This window comes from Lynx canadensis, chromosome D2 (assembly GCF_007474595.2).
Source record: "Lynx canadensis isolate LIC74 chromosome D2, mLynCan4.pri.v2, whole genome shotgun sequence".
Taxonomy (NCBI): domain Eukaryota; kingdom Metazoa; phylum Chordata; class Mammalia; order Carnivora; family Felidae; genus Lynx; species Lynx canadensis.
Genome location: NC_044313.2, coordinates 57271697 through 57295786, shown reverse-complemented (window position 1 = coordinate 57295786; position 24090 = coordinate 57271697). Strand labels below are relative to the sequence as shown.

The 24090-nt window shown below is 39.8% G+C and overlaps 1 protein-coding gene across 1 annotated transcript in view; it reads left to right on the top strand.

Moving 5' to 3' along the window:
* The first annotated feature begins 6248 nt into the window (after positions 1 to 6248).
* The window catches only part of VPS26A (VPS26, retromer complex component A), a 32642-nt gene continuing 14800 nt past the window's right edge, over positions 6249 to 24090 (top strand). The window contains 2 exon segments of the mRNA XM_030334716.1: positions 6249 to 6365; positions 13013 to 13162. Of these exon segments, the coding sequence (XP_030190576.1) occupies positions 6264 to 6365; positions 13013 to 13162 (252 nt within the window). The 5' untranslated portion in view covers positions 6249 to 6263.

Sequence of the window (24090 nt, the reverse complement as noted above, 5' to 3'; positions counted from 1 at the left end):
TAACATTCTGGCTTGCCAAATAAGTAGATAGGTAGGTAGGTAGGTAGGTAGATAACTTGCTCAGCAGCTCCACTGCCCCTTGTATTTATTACAATAACATAGCTATTGGGTTTTGATCAGCAGAACAAGTCATTAGCACAAATTGGCCTTTGGCATGACCTTCTTTGCCAGCTCTTATTCATACTTGGCTTCAGCGTTTCTTCACTGCTGCTACTTTTCTTTCATTTATTCTCCTTAATGTGTTGATATTTAGGCCCCCAGACAAGAGTGGGTGGGAACCAGAATAGCAGTCAAGATAACAGGCATATCTTCTAAGTATATATATAAAAAAATCATCTTCTTTTTTCATTAGTAATGTCATTTCATGAAGATTTGGCATTGTTTTTATGATTTTCTTCTCACAGTTCAAATGACAGTATCAGCATCAATACAGTTATGAGTAATATACTAATACCTAATACAGCTTTAAAATAACTTTTGGAAATTTAGAAATCATTGGACTCCATCCAGGTTCTATCTGACTTGTTAAATGGGCTTTGACTATGCTCTTTATTATTATTATTTAAAATAATTTTTTAATGTTTACTTTTTTGAGAGAGAGAGAGAGAGTGCACGAATGAGGGAGGGGGAGAGGAAGGGGGAGACACAGAATCCAAAGCAGACTCCAGGCTCTGAGCTTGTCAGCAGAGCCTGACATGTGGCTCGAACCCATGGACTGTGAGATCATGACTTGAGCCAAAGTCGGACGCTTAACCAACTGAGCCACCCAGGCACCCCTAGTATTTATTAATGTCAAGTGGGTAGTCTGGTAGGGTTAAAAAGAACTGTACTGTAAGTCAGGTCATCAGCTCTTCTACCCTCACCATTTGTATAGTCTTGATCCTAATAAGAGTCGGGACTAGTTGATCTCCACTTAGAGATCTAATTAAAAATTAAGTCAAAATATTTACTGTGGGTTTACTGGGTTTTAGGTACTGCAGTCGGTCAGAGGTATGGGATGAAGTTGTAACTTTTGGTTCCTTCCCTAAACTGGTAAGGAAGAGAAACTATTTAAAGGGAGGTGACTCCTCCTTTCATATTTCAGTTTAAATGTCACTTTCCTACCACCCTATCTAAAAATAGCTCTTTTCTGAGGCGCCTGGGTGGCTCAGTCAGTTAAACAGCTGACTTCAGGTCAGGTCATGATCTCGTGGTTAGTGAGTTCGAGCCCCTCGTTGGGCTCTGTGCTGACAGCTTGGAGCCTGGAGCCTGCTGTGGAATCTGTGACTCCACCTCTCTCTCTGTCCCCTCCCCAGCTCATGCTGTGTCTCTGTCTCTCAAAAAATAATAAACGTTAATAAAAGAAAAATTTAAAAATAGCTCTTTTCCACTCATGTCACCATGTTTATTTCTTTTTAGTGCTTTCTTCTAATTAAAAATATTATATTTAATTACTTGTTTATTGACCACTTTCTACACTAGAACATAAGTGCTTGGGGACAAGAACCTTATTATCATCATTCATTATTATTATTATTACTTTCTAATTGGTTCTATCTCCACAGCCTAAAACAACACCTGTCATTTAGTAAGCACTCAATAACTATATGTTTAATGAACAAATGTCTGCATCCCAGAATCCAAATATCTGGCTTCAGGAAATAGTTATTTGATGGAGATTCCTATTTAAACAACAACAACAACAACAACAACAACAACAAAACTATCTAGAAGGGGAAAACATAGAACACATTCCCTCTTCTTAGATTTAGCTTTACTTTCTTTGCAGCCTTAAAGTTTCATTTGTTTTTGTTTCATTATTATCTATATTTTATTAAAGTTTACTTATTTATTTTGGAAAAGAGTGTGGCAGAGGGGCGAGGCCGAGAGAGAAGGGGAGAATCCCAAGCAGGCTCCTTGCTGTCAGGGCAGAGCCCCACAGGGGCCTTAATCCCACAAAAAGATCATGGTTTTTACAGAAATTTCTACTTTATAAACTTGGTTTAGGATTTTTTGCAGCTAAGGTTATGAAGGATGTTGATGCGCAGTTTTCTTTCCTGTAATGTCCTTGTTGGATTTTGACATCAGGGTTACGCTGGCCTCAGAAAAAGAGTTGGGAGGCATTATCTCCTCCTGTATTCTCTTGAAAGTTTGTGTAGAAAGCTTGGTATTGTTTCTTTGTTACAGTTTTGTAGAACTCACCAGTGAAGTCTGCAGCCTAGATGAATTTTAGGGTGGGAAGACATTAAATTTTGTGTTCAATTTCAGTGATGTAAGACTGTTCAGATTTTGTATTTCCTCTTATGTTCGTTTCAGAAAGTTGTTTTAATGGAACATGTCCATTCCCCTAAGTTGTCAAACTTATTGGCATAAAAGTTGTTCACATATTTCCCTGTTATCCTTTTGATGTCTGTAGGATCTGAAGCGATGCCTTCTTTTCCATTCCAAATATTGTTAATTTGTGTTTTCTCTTATTTTCTTGATCAGTATTGCTTATCAACTTCATTAGTCTTTTCAAAGAACCAACTATTGGATTTCTTGATCTTCTCTACTGCTTGCCTATATCTATTCCATTGACTTCCGTTCTTATCTTTGTTTTCCTTCCTTCTACTCTCAGAGTTTAATTTTTTTGTTGTGGTAAAAAAACACACAAAATTTACCAACTTAACCATTTTTAAGTGTACAGTTTGGTAATGTTAAGTATGTTCACATTATGAAACAGATCTCCGGAACATTCTCATCTGGCAAATCTGAAGCTCTATATTCATTAAATAGTAACTCCTCTTTCCCCCTTCCCTCAGCTTCTGGGAACCATCATTCTACTTTTTGTGTCTATGGATTTGACTAGATACTTCATATAAGTGGAATCATCCTGTATTTATTTTTTTTGTGTACGGCCTATTTCACTTAGCATAGTGTCCTCAAGTTTCCTCTATGTTGTAGGGTGTGATAGGATTTCCTTCCTTTTCAAGACTGATTAATATTCCATTTATCTGTCTGTGAGCATCTGGGTTGCTTCTACCTCTTGGCTATTATGAATGAATATGAGTGCTCATAGGTGCTATGAACATGTATGTGCAAATACCTCTTTGAGACCCTACTTTCAATACTTTTGGATACATAGCCAGGAGTGGGATGGCTAGATCATGACAGTTCTATTCTCAATTTTTTAAAGAACCTCCATGCTGTTTTCCATAAGGGGCCTTGACATTTTGTAATTCCACCAGCAGTGCACAAAGTTCCAATTTCTCCACATCCTCACCCATACCTGTTATTATTATTATTATTATTTTTTAATTTTTTTTCAACGTTTTTATTTATTTTTGGGACAGAGAGAGACAGAGCATGAACGGGGGAGGGGCAGAGAGAGAGGGAGACACAGAATCAGAAACAGGCTCCAGGCTCCGAGCCATCAGCCCAGAGCCTGACGCGGGGCTCGAACTCACGGACCGCGAGATCGTGACCTGGCTGAAGTCGGACGCTTAACCGACTGCGCCACCCAGACGCCCCTGTTATTATTATTTTTAATGGTAGCCACCCTTGGGGCACCTGGGTGGCTCAGTTGGTTAAGCGCCTGACTTCGGCTCAGGCCATGATCTTACAGTCTGTGAGTTTGAGCCCCTCGTCGGGCTCTATGCTGACAGCTCAGACCTGGAGCCTGCTTTGGATTCTGTGTCTCCCTCTCTCTCTGCCCCTCCCCTGCTCATGCTCTGTTTCAAAAATAAATAAAAACATTAAAAAAAAAAATAGTAGCCACCCTGGGGTGTCTTGGTGGCTCAGTCGGTTAAGGGCTGACTCTTGGTTCCAGCTCAGGTCATGATCTCACTGTGAGCTCGAGCCCTGAAGTGGGTTCCATACTGACAGTGTGAAGTCTGCTTGGGATTCTCTCTCTCTCTGCCCCTCCAGTGCACACACACTCTCCCTTTCTCTCTCTTTCAAAATAAATAAACAAAAAAAAGTAGCTGCCCTAATGGCTGTGAGATGCTATCTTGTAGTTTTAATTTGCATTTCTCTGATTAGTGATGTTGAGCATCTTTTCATATGCTTATTGGGCATTTGTATATCGTCTTTGGAGAAATATTTGCTCAAGTCTTTTGCCCATTGTTTAATCGTGTTATTTGATTTTTTGTTATTGAGTTATAGTATTCTTCCTATAGTCTAATACTAAGAATATATGTTTAGCTGTAGGAGTAATTTATATAGTCTTAATATCTTATCAGATATATGATTTGCAACTATTTTCTCCCATTCCATAGGTTTCGCTTCCACTCTGTTGTGTCCTTTGATGCATAAAAGCTTTTAAGTTTGATACAGTCCCATTTGTCTATCTTTGCTTTGATACAGTCCCATTTGTCTATCTTTGCCAGTCCTATGGCTGTCATTTCTGTTGCTTTTGGTGTCATATTCAAGAAATCATTGCCAAGTCCAAAGATCTTCCCCTATGTTTTCTCCTACCAGCTTTATAATTTTAAGTCTTGAGCCCATTTTGAGTGAATTTCTCTATACGGTGTAAGATAAGGGTCCAACTTTACTCTTGTAAGTGGAAATCCAGTTTTCCCAACACCATTTGTTGAAGAGACTGGACTTTCCTCATTGAGTTGTCATGCCATCCTTATTGAAGATAATTTAACCATCCCTGTGAGGACTTAATATATATATATTTAATTTTAGATAAGCTTTAAGTTCACAGAAAAGTAGAGTGCAAAGTATAGCTCTCATATACCCCCTGCTCCTCTCCACATGTTCATATGCTTTTACTTCCAGATGTGAACTTACATTGCTGATTTTTAAACTCTTCTTTTCAAATATATACATTTAAAGCTACAGACCTCCCTGTAAATACTTCGTACCATAAATTCTGCTATGTTGTATGTTTTCTTTTAGTTCAAACTATTTTTAAGTTTCCACTAACGTCTTCTTTGACACAGAGGCTTAGAATTATGTTGCTTAGTTTCCATATGTTTGTGGATTTTCTATCTTTTTGATATTTCTCGTTGAATTTTTTTGTGGCTAGTGACCATACTCTAATTTTGTGCTTGCTTTATGGCCCTGCGGCACAAACTGGATTTTGTTTTACGATGGGATAACGATGGCGCGTTCAGATTATCATTTTTTTCCTGCTTTGGTCAGGTACAGAATACACCGTGGTGGTTCAACACTGCTTTTAAAAACTAAAACAGCCTCCCATTCAACTGGAGGGCCTCTAGGCTACACCACAGCGTCAGGATGCGGTTAAAACCAGAGTAGTGGCTAGTAGCATCACCTGTTTTAGGAAGGCTTCCCCCACCTCACGGACTGGCTGGGCTGCAGGGCCTGGGGGAGGCGGGGCTAGATCGCAAGCTATCCGCGTACTTTACAAAGCAACGGATGTAGCACCCTCACGTTTTTTCTATTGGTCGGCTCTTCAGAGGCTACAAAGCTAACAAGTTCTCAAAACCCAGAACCTCTCAGAAGGAGCGGGAGCTGGGCAGAGTTCCGGAAAGATGGAAAAATGCATAATCCCTGGATGAAGAGAGCACGTACCCTGCGAGGCCCAGGGAAGCAGGGCCTCGGGTAACAGCGCCCCTTCGCCTCGGAGGGGCCCTAGTAACCCGCCCAGGGAGATAACCGCCCCCCCTCCTTTTCCAGTTACTCAAACTTCCACAGGGAAGAGGAACTGGGCGTGGCAAAGCCCGTCAGCCGACCGCCCCTCACGTGACGGAAGGGAGGGAGAGGAGGGCCTGTGGTGCCTGCGTCCGCCCAGGCCCCTCCCACTTCACGTCATCTCAGTGGCCCCGCCTCCTCAGCCGTAGGGTGGAGCACGAGGCCCCCGCCTCCAAACTGCCAGTCCTCGAGGGCCTGGCTGGCCAGTGGGGCGGGGCAAGAGGCCGGGAGGGGACCTGAGCAGGGGGAGAGGAGGAAAGGAAGGGAGGGGTCACGTGCGGCCAGCGGCTCCAGGTCACGTGACGGGCGCTGGGGCGGAGGGAATCTGGGCTGGGAGTTCTCCTGAGGGAAGCGGAGTGAAGTGGGGGGGACGCGGCGGCGGCGCTGACAATGGTGAGTGCGCGGCGGCCCGCGCGCTCGCCTCCAGTCCTGGCCCTACAGCGCGCGGCGGGCCCGCCAACGGCGGGCCGGGTATCTCGGGTGGGGCGGAGGGGAGCGGCAGGAGGGGGGCGGCGAGCAGGGCGGGGAACCGGGTTAGGCCTGTCTAGCCACCCCGGGATCGGGGAAGGGCGGGCGGGGCCGCCTTTTCCCGGTCTCGCAGAGGCCCGAGCACCTGCGGGCGGCTGCGCGCTCTCCTGGCCATGTCGGAGCCTCTGCCCGCCTTCCTCGACCGGCTGTGGGGGCCCGGGCTGGGTACTCGGACCCCGCCTCTGCGGGGGCTCAGCGCCGCCTCCCCTTCCAAGGTAGCTAGTCCCTCCGCTCCTTCCGGACAGCCTAGCTTCCCTTCAGGTGGAGTGACCCGGGAGTCCCCCAGTTCCGGGCTGGTGGGGGGGGGGGTACTGGGTCACTCTCTTTCAGTGTCACGAGCTTGATAAACTCCGGGTTGTTGTTGTTTTAATCTCTTTGTGGTGACATTCTGCCGTATCCTGACCCCAGTTCAGCCTTGATTTTGACACTTGTAGAATGGGAGAAAAAAAGGAAAGGACGTGGAAGTGGGATGATTTTAATTCAGACACTGGTTTTGTGCCCGCTAGTTTAAGCCTTGGCTCTCATTTCCTTCCCCAAGCCATTTTCTAGAAACTTAACGCTTCGGGATGTTGAAATGGCCTAGGGAACAGAGAAGGGAGGGAAATCGGAGTACTCCAACCGGTTCGTGGGAAGCACAAGGCGTTTAACTTTGTGTGTGCTGGCCGTCTCTAGATTGGATCTCATTTGGCTCACTTTGTGGTATTCGTTTGATTTTAACAAGTGTACGTTGAGTGCCTACTGTGTGCTCTCTTGATACTATTAGCTTTACCAAAGCTCACTGGTTGAGTAAACTGAGAGTTTTGGCTGAAGCAGAAGCTAGGTTTATTTTAAAAAAAATTAAAAATAAATTGTTTTGAATAAATACATGTTAAACTCAGAAATCGTGTTGATTTAATTAAAATCAGAAAAGTAAAAGACAGACCTATTCATTCTTAAACTGGGGGCCCTTTTTTTCATGCAACAAAGAATTACTTAGGCTGGCCAGGGGCCACAAGCAAGACTGAAACAGGCCTTGCTCTCTTGCAGCTTACAGTCTAGAGGGAGGTAAACATCTGTTTGTACAAATTATTTATTTAACGTGGAAATTACAGTTGTGATAAATCTAAAAAGGAGACCTTGCCTAGTGAGGGAGTTAGGAAGTCTTTTTTAATTGAATATAATTTGCCAAGAAGACATAAAAGGCCCTCCTATTTATTGCTTATTTTTAAAATTATTACTTTTAGTAAGCTTTTGGATAGTTTAAGAGCAATTTATTTTCAAGTTACTCATCAAACATAAACTGAATTGTAAAGCTTTATAACACAAATGGACATAAATGTAACCTATGCAAGAAAATTTGCTGTTTCATTGCTTGTGTAAATTTTGAGAGCCTCCCTATCTACTCACCTTGAGTTGCATTTCTTTACATCCACTGGAGGTAGTGAAATTTCTTCAGTGAGGGCTAAAGAGTTTGTTGGCTTTTAACATATTCACATGTAATTTTGCTGGGTGGTAATGCCCAGTATGGGTTTATGAATTATATGGAAAATCTTAAGTTAACCTAAAGGTGATAGGAGGGTTAGGCCACAATTAGAAAACTGTAAAAACAATGCTGTAATCTTTTAATAGTCATATATATTGCAGGTTAGCTACTTAAAGGCTACCTAAGAGTTTTGACTTGTATATTATCGTCTAATATTGCTCCTGAAAATCTCATATTTTAAATACTCACTTGAAGATATGAGTAATCTTTCAGTTTAATACATGTCTTTTGTAATTTCAGCAAAAGCCTATGTTAATGTATACTGACCTTTACAATTTTCACTCACTTTCTACCTCCTAGTCTTCACCATCCTGTCAATTATATATTTTGATTTCTTTACATAACAGGAAAATTATTAAAATTTGATGTGAATAATTAAAAAAGATTTTAATTTTATGACTTTTGTTTGAAATGACGGAAGATGCATATCTTGTAGTAAAAACTTCAAAAGCAAGACTTTGGGTAGACAAATCTTTTTTCTTTCAACTCCTTTTAGAAGGAAAACAAAGGGGCGCCTGGGTGGCTCTGTCGGTCTGGTCGCTTAAGCATCTGACTTTGGCTCGGGTCATGATCTCAAGGTTCATGGGTTTAAGCCCCCCTTGTTGGGCTCTGTATTGACAGCCTAGGGCCTGCATCGGATTCTGTCTCTCCCTCTCTTTCTCTCTGCCCTCCTTTCCACTTGCGTGCTCTCTCTCTCAAAAATACATAAACAACAAAAAACAAAAAGAAGGAAAAAAGACAAACTTTTTCCTCAGATGTCTTTTTCTCTCCGTTGTCTACTTGTTACTTGTAAGACATTGACAGTTTTCTGGAGGCCTTTGATAAGACTAGTTTGTTTTTGATGTGTCCTAATGTGAAAAACTGGATGTTAACCTGGTGCTGAATTCTCATGGTGTTTGTTAACTTAATCTTGTTAAAATGTTACAGTTTATTAATCTATTATGCTTCTGTATGTATTATAACTAGGCTTTTAAAAAAAATCTAATCTGTCCCCATCTTAGTGTTTTGACAATTTATGTTGAAAAGTAAGCCTACTTTTTAAAGTTTTAGTTGTGAAATACTACATGCATACAGAAAGTAATAGAGGATAACATAGCTTTTACATATTTTTAATGCATAGGAATTTTTAATTTTTACCTATCATGTCAAAATAAGACTTACTATTTAACTATATAATTATGTTATTAGTGAATTGTGAAGTTTTATAAGACTAGCAAGTGTGAGCGGGGGAGAGGCAAGAGAGAGGGAGAGAGAGAATCCCAAGCAGGCTCTGCGCTGTCAGTGTAGAACCCCCATGTGGGCTCGATCTCCTGGACTGCAAGATCATGACCTGAGCTGAAATGAAGAGTTGGTCGCCTAGCCTGACTGAGCCACCAAGGTGCCCCTCTTTTACACCACTTTAATTAGTGGCAATTTTGATTTTGATCTTTTAGTGTCAGCTTTCAAATCCTAAGTTCTCTGTGTGTTAAGTATCCATATGTGGGAAAAGTTACCATAATATTTGCTTTTATTTGTAAAAGAATTTTTGTAGTTTTCGAATCTCATTTTTCCTGGAAGCACCTCTGAGAAGTATTAAAGGGGAATGAAAAAATTGAATTTTATTTTCCTGCTTCTATTTTATATCTTAAATGAGGTTGTTGTCTTCTACCCTTTCATAATTGCTCCTCCCATACCAGTTCCCACCTTCCCACCCTTCTCTGCCACCTTGGCTGGCTCAGTAGTTTGCACATAGTTGATAATTAGTAAATATCAGCAGACTGATTTTTGAGCTGCTGTACATTGTCATATCTGTAGCCCTTAGGAGAACATAAACCATCTTGAGCAAGTTTTGAATTTAAAACTTGGGAGTGTGAAAGCTAACTAGGAAGGGACAGTGCATATGACCTATCACTGATGTTTTTCATTCTAAGTTCAGAATCATTTTCTGATTAAAATTAGTTTTCTGGTTAAAATTGACTTTGTTATTTGTAATGTTGCCAGGAAAGATTAAAACATTGCTGAAAGGAAAACATGCTGCTTGTGTTTTTGTAGTATGTCAAAAATACAAATCTGGCAATTTTTTGAGTTGATTTCTTGAAATTACGATATATTTATTTTTAAACTTGCCCATTTTTTTTTTTAAGTTTATTTATTTTGAGAGAGAGAGAGCACAACTCGGATGAAGGCAGAGAGAGAGGGGAGAAGGAGAATTCCAAGCAGGCTCTGCACAATCAGTGTTGAGCTGGATGCGGAGCTCAAACCCACAGACCGTGAGATCAGGACCTGAGTGGAAACCAAGAGTCAGACGTTTAACCGACTGAGCCATCCAGGCATCCCTGAAATCACAATCTTTTTGTTAATATAGGATTAATAAAACCCAGCAGGCTCAGAATTTAGGAAAACACTGTCTTCTTTGATCATGGTATCATCCTGTGACCTACTGAGTTTTAAGAGGATCATTAGCTTGCTTGCTGTTACTCTGCCACCTAAGGACAGAATTGAGATTTGATGCAAGTTCCTTGCTTTAGACTTATCTACTGGACTGATGCTAACTTTTGGGGGGAGGGCTAGTTTCACCAAATATTCCAGATTTAACTTCTTTCTTTTGTATCTATTTTTTATTATGAGGACAACATGTTTTTAACTTTTTTATATTTAATTTTTTTAAGTTTTCTTTAATGTTTATTTTAGAGAGAGAGAGAGAGAGAGAGAGAGAGAGAGAGAGGGAGGGGCAGAGAGAGAAGGAGATAGAGGGTCTGAAGCAGGCTTCACGCTGTCATCCCAGAGCCCAGTGTGGGGTTTGAACTCAAACTGTGAGACCATGACCGGAGCCGAAGTCGGGCACTCAACCGACTGAGCCACCCAGGGTCCCCAGAACAGTATGTGTTTTATTCAATATTAATTTAACATTCAGTATATATTTTAATGCTTTCTACTAAATTCCACATACTACCCATAGCTACTGTGTCTTCAGTGATGAGCAAAGGATAAAGTATCTGTCCTCAAGGAATTTACGGTTCAGTTAGGGATTCAGGTATTGAATAAGCACACAGTATAATAAATGATGAAGTAAAAACTACATGGTGTTGTGAGGCCTAAATTTGGAGACTCTAGTTTCAATTAGGAAGGAAAGGAAGGCCTCTTTATGGAAATGAGTCAGACTGAGACTCAGAGGATGAGTTAGTTAGGTTAAGGATACTTGGTCTAGGATGAGAAAGAAACTGGCAAATTTGATTAACTTGGATAATTTGAGGCTGGTGTGGTTGGAGGTAATGGGTAAAGCCAGTTACATGTAGGCCACGTTAGGGAATACGTGTGTGTGTGTGTGTGTGTGTGTGTGTGTAACAGTGAAGTACAGAAGAGTGCACAAATATACAGCTTGATGTATCTTCACAAAGTGAATGAACCTGTGTAGGAAGTGCTCTGATAAAAACAAACAGCATAGGGGGGTGCCTGGGTGGTTCAGTTGGTTGAGTGACCCGCTTCAGCTCAGGTCATGATCTCATGGTCTGTGTGTTTGAGCCCCGCATCAGGCTCTGCTGACAGCTCAGAGCCTGGAGCCTGCTTCAGATTCTGTGTCTCCCTCTCTCTCTCTGCCCCTTCCCCACTCATGCGCTGTCTCTCTCAAAGAATAAATAAACATTAAAAAAAAATTGAAAACACAACAGCATAACTAGCCCTCTAGAAGCTCCCTCTGTGCTCTCTTCTAGCCACTTCCTGATTTCTAATACTAGAGTGTATGTTACATGTTTTTGACTTTTTAATAAACGGAATAATATTGCACGTGTATTCTTTTTGTGTCTGGCCTCTTTCAGTATTAGTGGGTATGTGTGTGTGTGTGAGTCATCTGTGTGTATAGTTGTGTCTCATTCCTTTGCCTATTTATGAATAGACTAAAATTTATGTACCCATTCTCTTGTTGATGGATATTTGAATTGTTTCCTATTTGGAGCTATTGTGAACAATGATGTTATTAACATTCTTACATTTGTTTCCTGGTTCATGTGTAAGAGTTCTCTTTAGGGTAGATAACTAGGGGTGTAATTGCTGGGTCATGGGGTATGTATATCTTCAGCTTTACCAGATAATGCCACCTGTTTTCTAAAGTAGTTGTTCCCATTTGTACTCTCACCAGCCTGTTGAAGGATTTTAAACAGCATATGATCAGGTTTATGTTTTTAAGAGATTACTATGGTTGTGTAGGGCAGACTAAGAAAGGATGTAGGATGACAGGATAGGAGATGGTTCTTCATGTAAATTTTATTATTTATTTATATTTTAGAGTCAGAGGGCCAGAGGGAGAGGGGGAGAGAGTGAATCTTCAGCAGGCCGTTTCCCCAACACAGAGCCTGATGCGGGGCTCATCCCACAACCCTGAGATCATGACCTGAGCCGAAGTCGGATGCTTAACCGACTGAGCAATTGAGACACCCCAGCTTATACATTTTCTTCGGAAAAATTCACAGAAATTTAGTCCGTCTCCTCTACTAGAGCCAGTTTTATTTATTCCAAGGGCTTACACAATGTAACGCATCCTGTTCAGACCCATATCGCAGTGCATTTTATAGTAAGTAGTACATAGTAATAATTCATTTGGATCTATACGCATAATTTGGATTTTATGAGTTCTGCTATATGAAAGAGCCACACAGAAGAATAAAGGTGACTTTTCAAACCATATATTAAGAATTAATTTTTAGGGGTGCCTGGGTGGTACAGTCTGTTTGTTGAGTGTCTGTCCCTTGATTTTTTCCCAGGTAATGATCTCACAGTTTGTGGGTTTGAACCCCACATTGGGCTCCACACTAACGACATGGAACCTTCTTGGGATTCTCTCTGCCCCTCCCCTGTGCACTCTCTCTCAAATCAATAAATAAAAAAATTTTTTTTTAGATTTCTGGTATATGTTAGTAATTATTTATAGCATTTACCTATGGCAATGATTGAAATTATAGCATGTTTAAATTTTAGTTTTCTTTTTGTCTTTTAAGAAATTGTGGTAAAAAACATATAAATTTGTTCTCCTAACATTTTAATGTACAGTACAATATTAGTTGTATGTGCATTGTTATACTAAATTTGTTTAGGTTTTTTGTTTTTTTTAGGATTTTATTTTTAAGTAATCTCTATACCCAATGTAGGGCCCAAGCTCACAACCCCGAGGTCAAGAGTTGCATGGTCTGACCCAGCTTGGGTGCTCCTAAATTTGTTTAGTTTTGATGTGGAATTTAAGTTCTTATTTCCTTGTTGTACTCAACAGATTTGCAGTCTGTTTAACTGTAGGTCATAGGTAATTTTACTTGAATTACAAAATGTACTGTCTGACAACACATAATTATGGGCATTTTCCTTTTATTTCAGAGTTTTCTTGGAGGCTTTTTTGGACCCATTTGTGAGATCGATGTTGTCCTTAATGATGGGGAAACCAGGAAGATGGCCGAGATGAAAACTGAAGATGGCAAAGTAGAAAAACACTATCTTTTCTATGATGGAGAATCTGTTTCAGGAAAGGTAAATCTTGTGTTTGGGAGAACTACCTAGTTGTAGGATATTAGAATTAGTCATCAAAGTTGTCTGTGCTGTTTCTAAATTTGAATGATTTTGTTGGAGATGAAAGGTTTTTTTGGAAGGTCAGCTAAAATCCTTGATTCCATTAGAGCATTTATAGGAAAGATTTTTTTTTTAAAGTTTACTTACTTATTTTGAGAGAGAGAGAGAGAGAGAGAGAGAGAGAGAGAGAGAGAGAGAGAGAATGGGGCAGGGGAGTGGTACACGAAGAGGGGGAAAGAATCCCAAGCAGGTTCCACACTATTAGCGCAGAGCCTGACTTGGGGCTCAAACTCACAAACTGGGAGATAATGACCTGAGCTGAAGTCAAGAGTCACTTGACTGACTGAGCCACCCAGGTTCCCCTACAAGAGAGATTCTTACTGGAAGGATTACAGGGACAGAGTCTAAAATTGTACGCAGAATTTTGTGTTTGTGACTATGCATGTTTCGCTTTAGCTTCTTCACTGGGGCTGTGATCCACTCAAAAGTTTGTTTCTCCTTTTACATTAAGTTGAGTTGTAGAGATTGGGGATAATTCTTTAGTATACCTTTCTAAAAATTTCTTTCTCATTCTTTGTAGCTTATCTCTCTACACTACTACTGTGGTGTCTGTTGATCTCATTTCTTGGTACCCTGTAGAGGATTTAATGTACATTTGGAATGTATCTATGCATAGTCAGATACGTTTATGATACCTTACGTAAGGTTTCACTTTTGCCCCTTTTCCTTATCAAGCAATGTAGAAGAAGAATATTTTTTTGTAGAAGAATAATCTTACACCTTAGCAAATATGATTGATACCCATTAATCATAACTTTTGCTTGTTTGTTTTTTAATTTTTTTTATTAGTTTTCTTTATTTTTGAGAGGCAGAGAGAGACAGAGTGCTTGTGGGGGAGGGGCAGAGAGAGAGGGAGACACAGAATCGGAAGCAGGCTCCAGGCTCCAGGCTCTGAGCTGTCAGCACAGAGCCTGATGCGGGACCCGAACTCACGAACCGTGAAATCATGGCCTGAGCCAAAATAGGACGCTGAACCGACTGAGCCACCCAGGTACCCCGTTTGTTTTTAAGTCTAGAAGGGGACATTTATTGTCTGGTTTAACATAATCTTATGTCATCTGGGCCAATTAGGAGTTCATGGCTGATGTTTATAGGACAAATAAAGGAAGAGGACAAATTTAAGGAAATAAAGCTACTTCAGTGTGGTTTTTAAAAAACAGTAGGGCTTCAGATTATATTTTTGGAATTGCTAGAGATCATATGTAGACCTAATCAATAACTATAGACTACATTTTTAAAAATGATAAAACCTTTTGTAGATAAATGTTTTCTGTTGCTCGAAAGATACCGTATCTAGAATCTGATTATTTATTGACCTGAGATTTTTTTTTCATTTTTAACCTTTTTATTGTAAAATAAAACACGTAGAGAAAAACCACAAAATAAATAACATAAGGCATGTTTTCTTGTAATTACCATTGATGTCAAGAAGGAGAACTTTGCCAGTTGTCCCTGTGTCTCATCTCAGTCAGTTATAGTCTCTTCTCAAAAGAAGCCAGCCACTATGCTTTCTATAATAATAAAATCCCTTGTGTTTCTTAATTGTTTCTTGTTCCTTTAAAAAGATTGATATCGCTTTTAAATCTCTTTCAATCTCTGGTTCCCTCTTTATGACTATCTTTTCTTTAAACTTTGAAGAACTTGGGACACTTGAACTGCAGAGTTCTTTGTGATTGGATACTCATGACAGTTTTTGCCTTGTAAATTGGTAGCTGAATTTAGAGACTTGATGAGACACAAGTTAAATTCTATTGGCAAGAGTATATGTGGGTAGTGTTTTTGTTGTTGTTTTTATCAGAGGGGTACATGATATTTGCTTTTTGTATCTATTTTGCAAATGTTGTAACTGCTGTTAATATTGATTCCTGACATACCTTTAGAACACGTTATTAAATAGATGATTTATGAGTATTTTGAAAAGATAGCTTAAAAGAGAAGAGAACAAGCATTGATTATCTGTGACCTAGCATGTTCACTAAGAACAAGTCTAGGTTTTCTGAAATATCTGAATATAATAAAAAAGATTGTTGGATTAGAGTTGGGAGATCTAGCCATGACTTTACTAATCTTGGTAGATAATTCGGGGCAGTCATTTAACCTTATGGATTTCACCTTAAAATTAGGGAGGTTGGACTGAATAATTGGTTTCCAAACTTGGCTTTGCATTGTAGGGACTCTGCATAAAAATCCTGCATATATTAGATCTAGTTTTGAAGTTCTAAGAGGTCTGATATCCCATCCAAAGCAGGAATAAATTCTTTTTATTAAAGGTATTCCTGACACGTGAATTTCTGTCTGCATACTTTTTTTTTCCAGAACTTTTTTTAAGAATTATTTTTTTTTAAAAAAATTTTTTTTTTTTTAACGTTTTATTTATTTTTGAGACAGAGAGAGACAGAGCATGAACGGGGGAGGGGCAGAGAGAGGGGGAGACACAGAATGGAAGCAGGCTCCAGGCTCTGAGCCATCAGCCCAGAGCCTGACGCGGGGCTCGAACTCATGGACCGCGAGATCGTGACCTGGCTGAAGTCGGACGCTTAACCGACTGCGCCACCCAGGCGCCCCAAGAATTATTTTTTTAAGCAGTTTTAGGTTTACAGAAAAATTGAGAGGGAAGTACAGTTATTTCCTGTATACCTCCTGCCCTTATACATGTATAGCCTCTCATTATCAACATCACTCACCAGAGTGGCATAGTCTTTACCAAGGACAAGCCTACATTGACACATCATAATCACCCAAAGTCCATAGTTTACCTGAGGGTTCAGTCTTTTAGTGTTGCTATTGTGTGAGTTTGGACAAATGTATAATGACATATATGTATAATGACATATATGTATAATATCATACAGCATAGTTTCATTGCCTGAAAAATACTTTTCTTTGTACTACCTGTTCATCTCCCCTGTCCTCCCCCGCCGATTGTTCTGCCAGTTCGTCTTCCCTGTCCTGCCCCCTAAACCACTGACCTTTTTATTGTTTCCATAGTTTTGCTTTTTTGTAGAACGTCATGTAGTTGGAATCATATAGTATCTAGCCTTTTCAGATTGGCTTCTCTAACTTTGTAATATGCAAGATTCCTTTATGTCTTTTCACAGGCTCATTTCACTTCAGTGCCAAATATTTCATTGTCTGGATGTATCACAGTCTTTTCTTTTTAAAGTTTGTGGGTTTTTTGGGGGGTGGGGGCACTTGGGTGGCTCAATTGGTTAGGCGTCTGACTTAGGCTCAGGTCATGATCTCGAAGTCTGTGAATTTGAGCCCTGTGTTGGGCTCTGTGCTGACGGCTCAGAGTCGAGCCTGCTTCAGATTCTGTGTCTCCGTCTCTCTCTGACCCTGCCCTGCTTGCTCGCTCTCTTTCTCTCATTAAAAAAAAAAAGAATTTCTAAAGTTTTTTTTTTTTAACTTATTTATTTTGAGAGGAGAGAGACAGAGAGAAAGAGTGGGTGGGCAAGCAGGAGGGGGGCAGAGAAAGGGGGAGAGAGAATCCCAAGCAGGCTCTGTGCTGTGTGGGGCCCAAATTCACAAATTGTGAGATCGTGACCTGAGCTGAAATCAAGAGTCAGATGCCTGATTGTGCCACCCAGACGCCCCAGATGTGCCACAGTTTATTTATCCACTCACCTACTGAAGCACATCTTGGTCGCTTCCAAGTTTTGGCAATTTATTAGTGAGGCTGCTACAAACATCTTTGTGCAAGTTTTGTATAGGTATAAGTTTTAAGCCCTTTTGGATGAATACCTAGAAGTGTGCTTGTTGGATTGTGTGGTAAGCCTATCTTTAGCTCTGTAAGAAGCTGCTAAACTGTCTTTCATTGTAGTGCTACCATTTTGCATTCCTTCAGCAACGTGTGAGAGCGCCTGTTGCTCCACATCTTTGTCAGCATTTGGTGTTGTCAGCTTTCTGGATTTGGTCCATTTTATTTATTTTATTATTATTTTTTTTAATTTTTTTTTTAACATTGATTTATTTTTGAGAAGCAGAGTGAGACAAAGCGTGAGTGGGGGAGGGGCAGAGAGAGAAGGAGACACAGAATCTGAAGCAGGTTCCAGGCTCTGAGCAAGCGGTCAGCACAGAGCCTGATGCGGGGCTCGAACTCACAAACTGTGAGATCATGACCTGAGCCGAAGCCGGACGCTCAACCGACTGAGCCACCCAGGCGCCCCTGGATTTGGTCCATTTTAATAGGTGTGTAGTGGTAATGGGATGTTGAATATCTTTTTTATGTTTATTTGCCAAATGTGTATCTTCTTTGTTGAGGTTCCTGTTCACATGATCTGCCTAATTTTTAATTGGCAGATTTTTAAATTGTTTTCTTCTTGTTGAGTTTTAAGAGATCTTTTTATGTTCTGGATAACAGTCCTTTACCAGATGTGTCTCTTGCAGATATTTTTTCTCATTCTATGGCTTGTCTTCTCATAGTCTCATTCCCTTGATTGTTACATGGTATTAATTTTGATTTCCCTGATGTTCAGTGAAGTTGAACTACTTTTCATAGATGTATTGGCCATTTGATATCTTTTATGAAGTACCTATTCAAGTTTTTTGGGGAGTGGGGAGAGCTCATTTTTCTACTCAGTTGACTTTTTTCTTGTTGATGAATAATATTGGAGAGACAGTGCGTGAGAGTGGGGGGGGGGGAGGTGGACAGAGGATCTGAAGCGGGCTCCGTGCTGACAGCAGCGAACCAAAACTATTGAGATCATGACGTGGCCAAAGTTGGCCGCTCAATTGACTGAGCTACCCAGGCGCCCCCTTGTGGCTGTCTTTTTTTTTTTTTCAACGTTTATTTATTTTTGGGACAGAGAGAGACAGAGCATGAACGGGGGAGGGGCAGAGAGAGAGGGAGACACAGAATCGGAAACAGGCTCCAGGCTCTGAGCCATCAGCCCAGAGCCTGACGCGGGGCTCGAACTCACGGACCGCGAGATCGTGACCTGGCTGAAGTCGGACGCTTAACCGACTGCGCCACCCAGGCGCCCCTATGGCTGTCTTTTGATGAATAGCTCTTAATTTTAATACATTACAAATGTTACGTTTCCTTGATTATTATTATTTTTTTTAAGTTTATTTATTTTGAGAGAGCACGAGCCGGGGAGAGGCAGAGAGAGAGAGAGAGAGAGAGAGAGAAAGAGAGAATCCCAAGCAGGCTCTGCACCATCAGTGCAGAGCCCGACATGGGGCTTGATCTCAAACCGTGAGATGACCTGTGTCAAAATCAAGAGTCTTAATAACTGAGCCAATCCAGGTGCCCCAGTTTCCTTTTTGTTAGTATGTTTTGTATCCTATTTAAGGAATCTTTGCCTACGTTATGGGCATGAAGATATTCTCCTGTTACCTTTCTCCTGTAAATTTGTTTATTTTACACACTTCACATTAAAATTTTTTTTTAATATTTACTTATATTTGAGGGAGAGAGAATGCATGAGTAGGGGAGAGGCAGAGAGAGATGGAGACAGAATCTGTAGCAGACTCCATGCTCTGAGCTGTCAGCACAGAGCCTGACTTGGGGCTCGAACTCACGAACCATGAGATCATGGCCTAAGCCGAAGTCGGATGCTTAATGGACTGAGCCACCCAGGTGCCCCTATGCTTCACATTTAGAGCCTCAGTTTGCTTGGAGTTGATTTTGTCTGTGTGACATAGGAGTCAAGGCTAGTTTCCCCCCACCCCCCACATGGATATCTGGTGAACCCAGAACATTTATCGTTTCCTTCATTGCACTGCAATATCACCTTTGTCATAGTTTAGAGGTTGTATGATTTTATTCCAACTTCTCTGTTGTGTTCCGTTGGTCTATTTGTGACATTTGCTTTCTTTTCTTTTTTAAAAAATAACCTATTGAGTATAATTCACATACCATGAAATTCACCCTTTTAAAGTGTACAAGTCAGTGTTTTTACTATATTTGCAGAATTGTACTGCCATTGCCACTAATTCCCTAACATTTTCATCACCCCGAAAGGAACACCATACCATTAGCAATCGCTTCCTTAGTGCTATACACTGAATATTTGTGCCTTCTTAAAATTCACATGTTGAAACCTAATTGTCAACGTGATGGTATTTGGAGATGGGGACTTTGGGACATGATTAGGTTATGAGGGCAGAACCCTTATGAGTGGGATTAGTGCTCTTATAAAAGAAACCCCAGAGAAATCCCTTATACCTTCTGCCATGTGAGAACACAGTAAAAAAGATAGCCATCTGTGAACCAGAAAGAGTGCTCTCAACCAAGTCTGGTGGCACTTGATCTGATCTTGAACTTCCTAGCCTCCAGAACTGTGAGCAATGAATTCCTGTTGTTTACAAGCCATCCTGTCGACAGTATTTTGTAATAGCAGCCCGAATGGACTGAGACACCTAGCAGTCGCTAATCTACAAATCTTTCTTTCTCTATGGATTGGCCTTTTCTGGATATTTTATATATATGGACTCGTACAATATATAGCCTCTGGTGTCTAGCTCCTTAATGTGATGTTTTCAGGGTTCATTCCTTTTTAAAAAGTTAGTAAAAAAAAAATACTAAATTTGCTATTTTATCCATTTTTTAAGTACAATTCAGTGGCATTAATTACATTCCCAGAGTTGTACAACCATTACAGAATTTGTTCATCACCCCAAAGAGAAACTTTGTATCCATCAAATAATAACTAGCCATTTCCTTTTTCTCCCAGTCCCTGGATACCTCTGGTCCACTTTGTTTTCTGTAAATTTACCTGTTCTAGTTATTTTTTTTAAATGTTTTATTTATTTTTGAGAGAGAGAGTGTGAGCAGGGAAGGGATGGCGTGGTGGGGGACAGAAGATTCAAAGTGGCCTATGTGCTGAGGGCAGCAAGGCCAATGCAGGACTCAAACTCACGAACTGCAAGATCATGACCTGAGCTGAGGTCAGACGCTCAACTGACTGAGCCACCCAGGCGCCCCTCTAGTTATTTCTTAAAGGTGGTCATACAAAATTTGCCCTTTCGCGTCTGCCTTATTTCCTTTAGCATAATGTTTTAAAGGTTTGTTCATGTAGCATGTATCAAAACATCATTTTTTATGGTTAATATTACAGTATATATCCATGTGGAATATGGAGGGATATACCACATTCCCTTTATCCGGTTCATCAGTTGAGGACATTTGGGTTTCTACTTTTTGGCTGTTATGAATAATAATGCTGTACATTTGTGTACAAGTTTTTGTGTGAATATATGTTTTTATTTCTCTTAGATGTATACGTTAGAGTAGAATTGCTCAGTCATGTTAATTCTGTGTTAACTTTTGGAAAAACTGCCAGTCTTTTCCAAGCAGCTGCATCATTTTACATTCTTTCCAGCAATGTATGAGGGTTCCAGTTTCTTCACTTTTTTGGCCCTACTTAATATTGTATTTTTTATTATGGCCATCTTAGTGGGTATGAAGTGCTATCTCATCTCATGGTTTTGGTCTGCATTTCCCTAATGACTAGTACTGAACATCTTTTCATGTGCTGATTGCCATTTGTATATCTTTGGAGAAAAGTATTCATACCCTTTTTTTTTTTCTTTTATTGTGTTGTCTTTTTATTGAGTTACAAGAGTTCTTTTTATATGCTGGATACAAGTCCATTATCAGTTATGTTTCACAAATATTTTCTCCTGTTCTGTGAATTGTATTCATTTTTTTTTTAAGTTTATTAATTTACTGTGAGAGAGAGAGAGGAAGAGTGCTCAGTTGGTTAAGTGTCCAGCTTTGGCTCAGGTCATGATCTCACAGTTCGTGAGTTTGAGCCCTGCATCAGGTTATGTGCTGTCAGCCCAGAGCCCACTCTGGATCCTCTGCCCCCTCTCTTTGCCCCTTCCCTACTTGCACGCACGTGTGCTCTTAAAAATAAACATTGAAAAAATTAAATGAAAAATAAATAAAATTAATTTCAGCTTGTATCACTAGGCCTTCTGAGTAATTCTGAGAGTCTTACTGATTGTTTAATTATTGTTTATTAATTTAAATTACTAGGTACAATAATTGTAGAAAATTGTGAATTGTGAAAGATTTGATAGTGATTTTTCTGGGAATATTTTTGGTGGGTTCATAAGGTATAATTCCTTAGCATTCTTTTAGATTGATCAGTGATAAGTAAATTGTCTTGAAGCAATTCAAGCTTGTCTACCAAGTCACCCATAGTGAATTCTGAATTCCTTGTTACAAAAGTGAACAGAGGTTTATTCTGAGGTTGAGGGCTTTATAGTTTAATTTTTTAAACAAAGAATATTACTGAAGTATCTTTCAAGAATATGGACTTTATTCTTCTGGCAGCAGTTGAAACTAATTTTGGGAAACCACAATATCCAGCAACAACAGAGTACAGATATCTTGGTAATTAACTGTAAATTATACTATAAATGGTGTGGAAATTGATACATGTTTGTCTTAAACACAGTGTAGATGAATTTCACCACTTACATAGCTCCTGAAGACAGCATTATTTGAGACATCTACGGGATATTATATGCTGAAGAATGAGCTTTGAGATTGGCCTGTTAGAGCGATGAATATGTCTTTTTTTTACGTTTATTTGTTTTGAGAGAGAGAGGAGAGAGAGAGAATGCATGAGCGGGGAGAGGGGCAGAGAGAGAGAGAGGAGAGAGAATCCCAAGCAGGCCCTGCACTGTCAGTGCAGAGCTCAACACGGGGCTTGAACTCACTAACTGTGAGATCATGACCTGAGCCGAAATCAAGAGACGCTTAACTGACTCAGCCACCCAGTTGCCCCTGTGTATGTTTTATATATGGATTGTTTCCTTATGTTTTGTTTTCATGGCCTTTTACACGTATACACATAGTCTCACATATCTCAAATTACTTATTAATAGCAAAGGGGAAAAGTAGTAACTTCAAATTGGAGAAACCTGGTAGATCACCTTGACCAGATGATCAAAGTTAACATCACCAATTGGCATCATGTACTTCCTAATAAGATACACTGAGAAGGATACAACTTCATTTTCTGCGATATTCTTGGCAAAAATGCATAAACTGAGTCTAACTGTGGTAAAACATCAAACAAAACCCAAATTGAGGGATATTCTACAAAGTAAGTGACCTATATTCTTTTTTTTTTTTTTTTTAATTTTTTTTTTTCAACGTTTATTTATTTTTTGGGACAGAGAGAGACAGAGCATGAACGGGGGAGGGGCAGAGAGAGAGAGGGAGACACAGAATCGGAAACAGGCTCCAGGCTCTGAGCCATCAGCCCAGAGCCCGACGCGGGGCTCGAACTCACGGACCGCGAGATCGTGACCTGGCTGAAGTCGGACGCTTAACCGACTGCGCCACCCAGGCGCCCCAATGTGACCTATATTCTTAAAAACATCAAGGTCAAGAAAGGGAATGACTGAGGAATGTTTGAGATTAAAGGAGACTAAAAAGACGTAACTGTATGTAACATACGATTCTAGATTAGAGCCTGGACAGAAGGAGAAAAGGGTATAAAGTACATTATTAGGACAGTTGTTGGAATTCGAATATAAACTGTGGAGTTTTAACTTTCCTGATTTTGATAATTGCACTGTGATTATGTAAGAGATTATAGAGGAGCATGATGCTTCCAGAGTATCTTAACTGAAAAAAAGTTGTGTATCTATGCGTGCACATATATAGAGAGAGAAAAGGTGGTAAAGCATATGGGACAGAATATAAACATGATGAATTTGAATAAAGATTATATGGAATTTCCTTGTGCTGTTATTAAAACTATTTTGTAAATTTGAAATTGTAATAAAAGTTACAAAATTGTAACAGTATTAAAACTTTTTAACCCAGTTCACTATCCTAGTTTAAAATTTTTTTTTTTTTTCAACGTTTATTTATTTTTGGGACAGGGAGAGACAGAGCATGAACGGGCAAGGGGCAGAGAGAGAGGGAGACACAGAATTGGAAGCAGGCTCCAGGCTCTGAGCCATCAGCCCAGAGCCTGACACGGGGCTCGAACTCACGGACCGCGAGATCGTGACCTGGCTGAAGTCGGACGCTTAACCGACTGCGCCACCCAGGCGCCCCTCACTATCCTAGTTTAATTTATGTTTCTATGCTCCCTTTTAGAACAGCTTTTAAATATGCTTAATTATGTTTTCTAACTCTGGGATCCTTTAGATTCCAGAATATTTTGTATTAGGCTTAAAAAACAACTGTTTTTGACATCAGTAGGAGACCAAGGACAATTTCAGAGTTTAGGTAATTTGGTAGGAAAATGAAGTAACTTTGCATTTCTACCTTAATAATAGGGTTTCAGAATGTTTTTTGAAGGTCTGTACATTTAAAAAATACCAGACACAGCCATGTTCAAATGAAGACATTCCCAAAACCTGTTGCCAAATAGACATTTTAAAAAGTATGTTCTTCTTACGTGTTTTATTAGTATAAATTAGAGAATAGCTCTAATTCCTGCTTGGCTTGTGAAACAGCTGGGAGTATGCTTGTTTTATGCTAGTTTTATTCTTGTTTTATTTGTGGTTCAAACCTAAAATTCAACTTGTTAGTGTATGTGGAGCCTCTAAGTACTAATTTTTTTTCCTTCAAGAAGTATGTTTCTGACTTTGAAGGTGTTATTTGCCTATTGTAAAAGAGCAACAAAAGAAATCTTGAAAACTACAAAGAAAACAAAATTACTCATACATTCCAGAAGTAACTGTTGTTAAGAGTATTTCTTTTGTGTAGTTTAAAAAATACAATTGGCATTATGTTTGTATACAATTTGACCATGCTTCCTTCATGTAACATACCATGCACATCTTCCCACATCATTAAAAATTCTTTGATCTTATTATTTTTAAACTTTAATAATATTCCATCATATGATGTA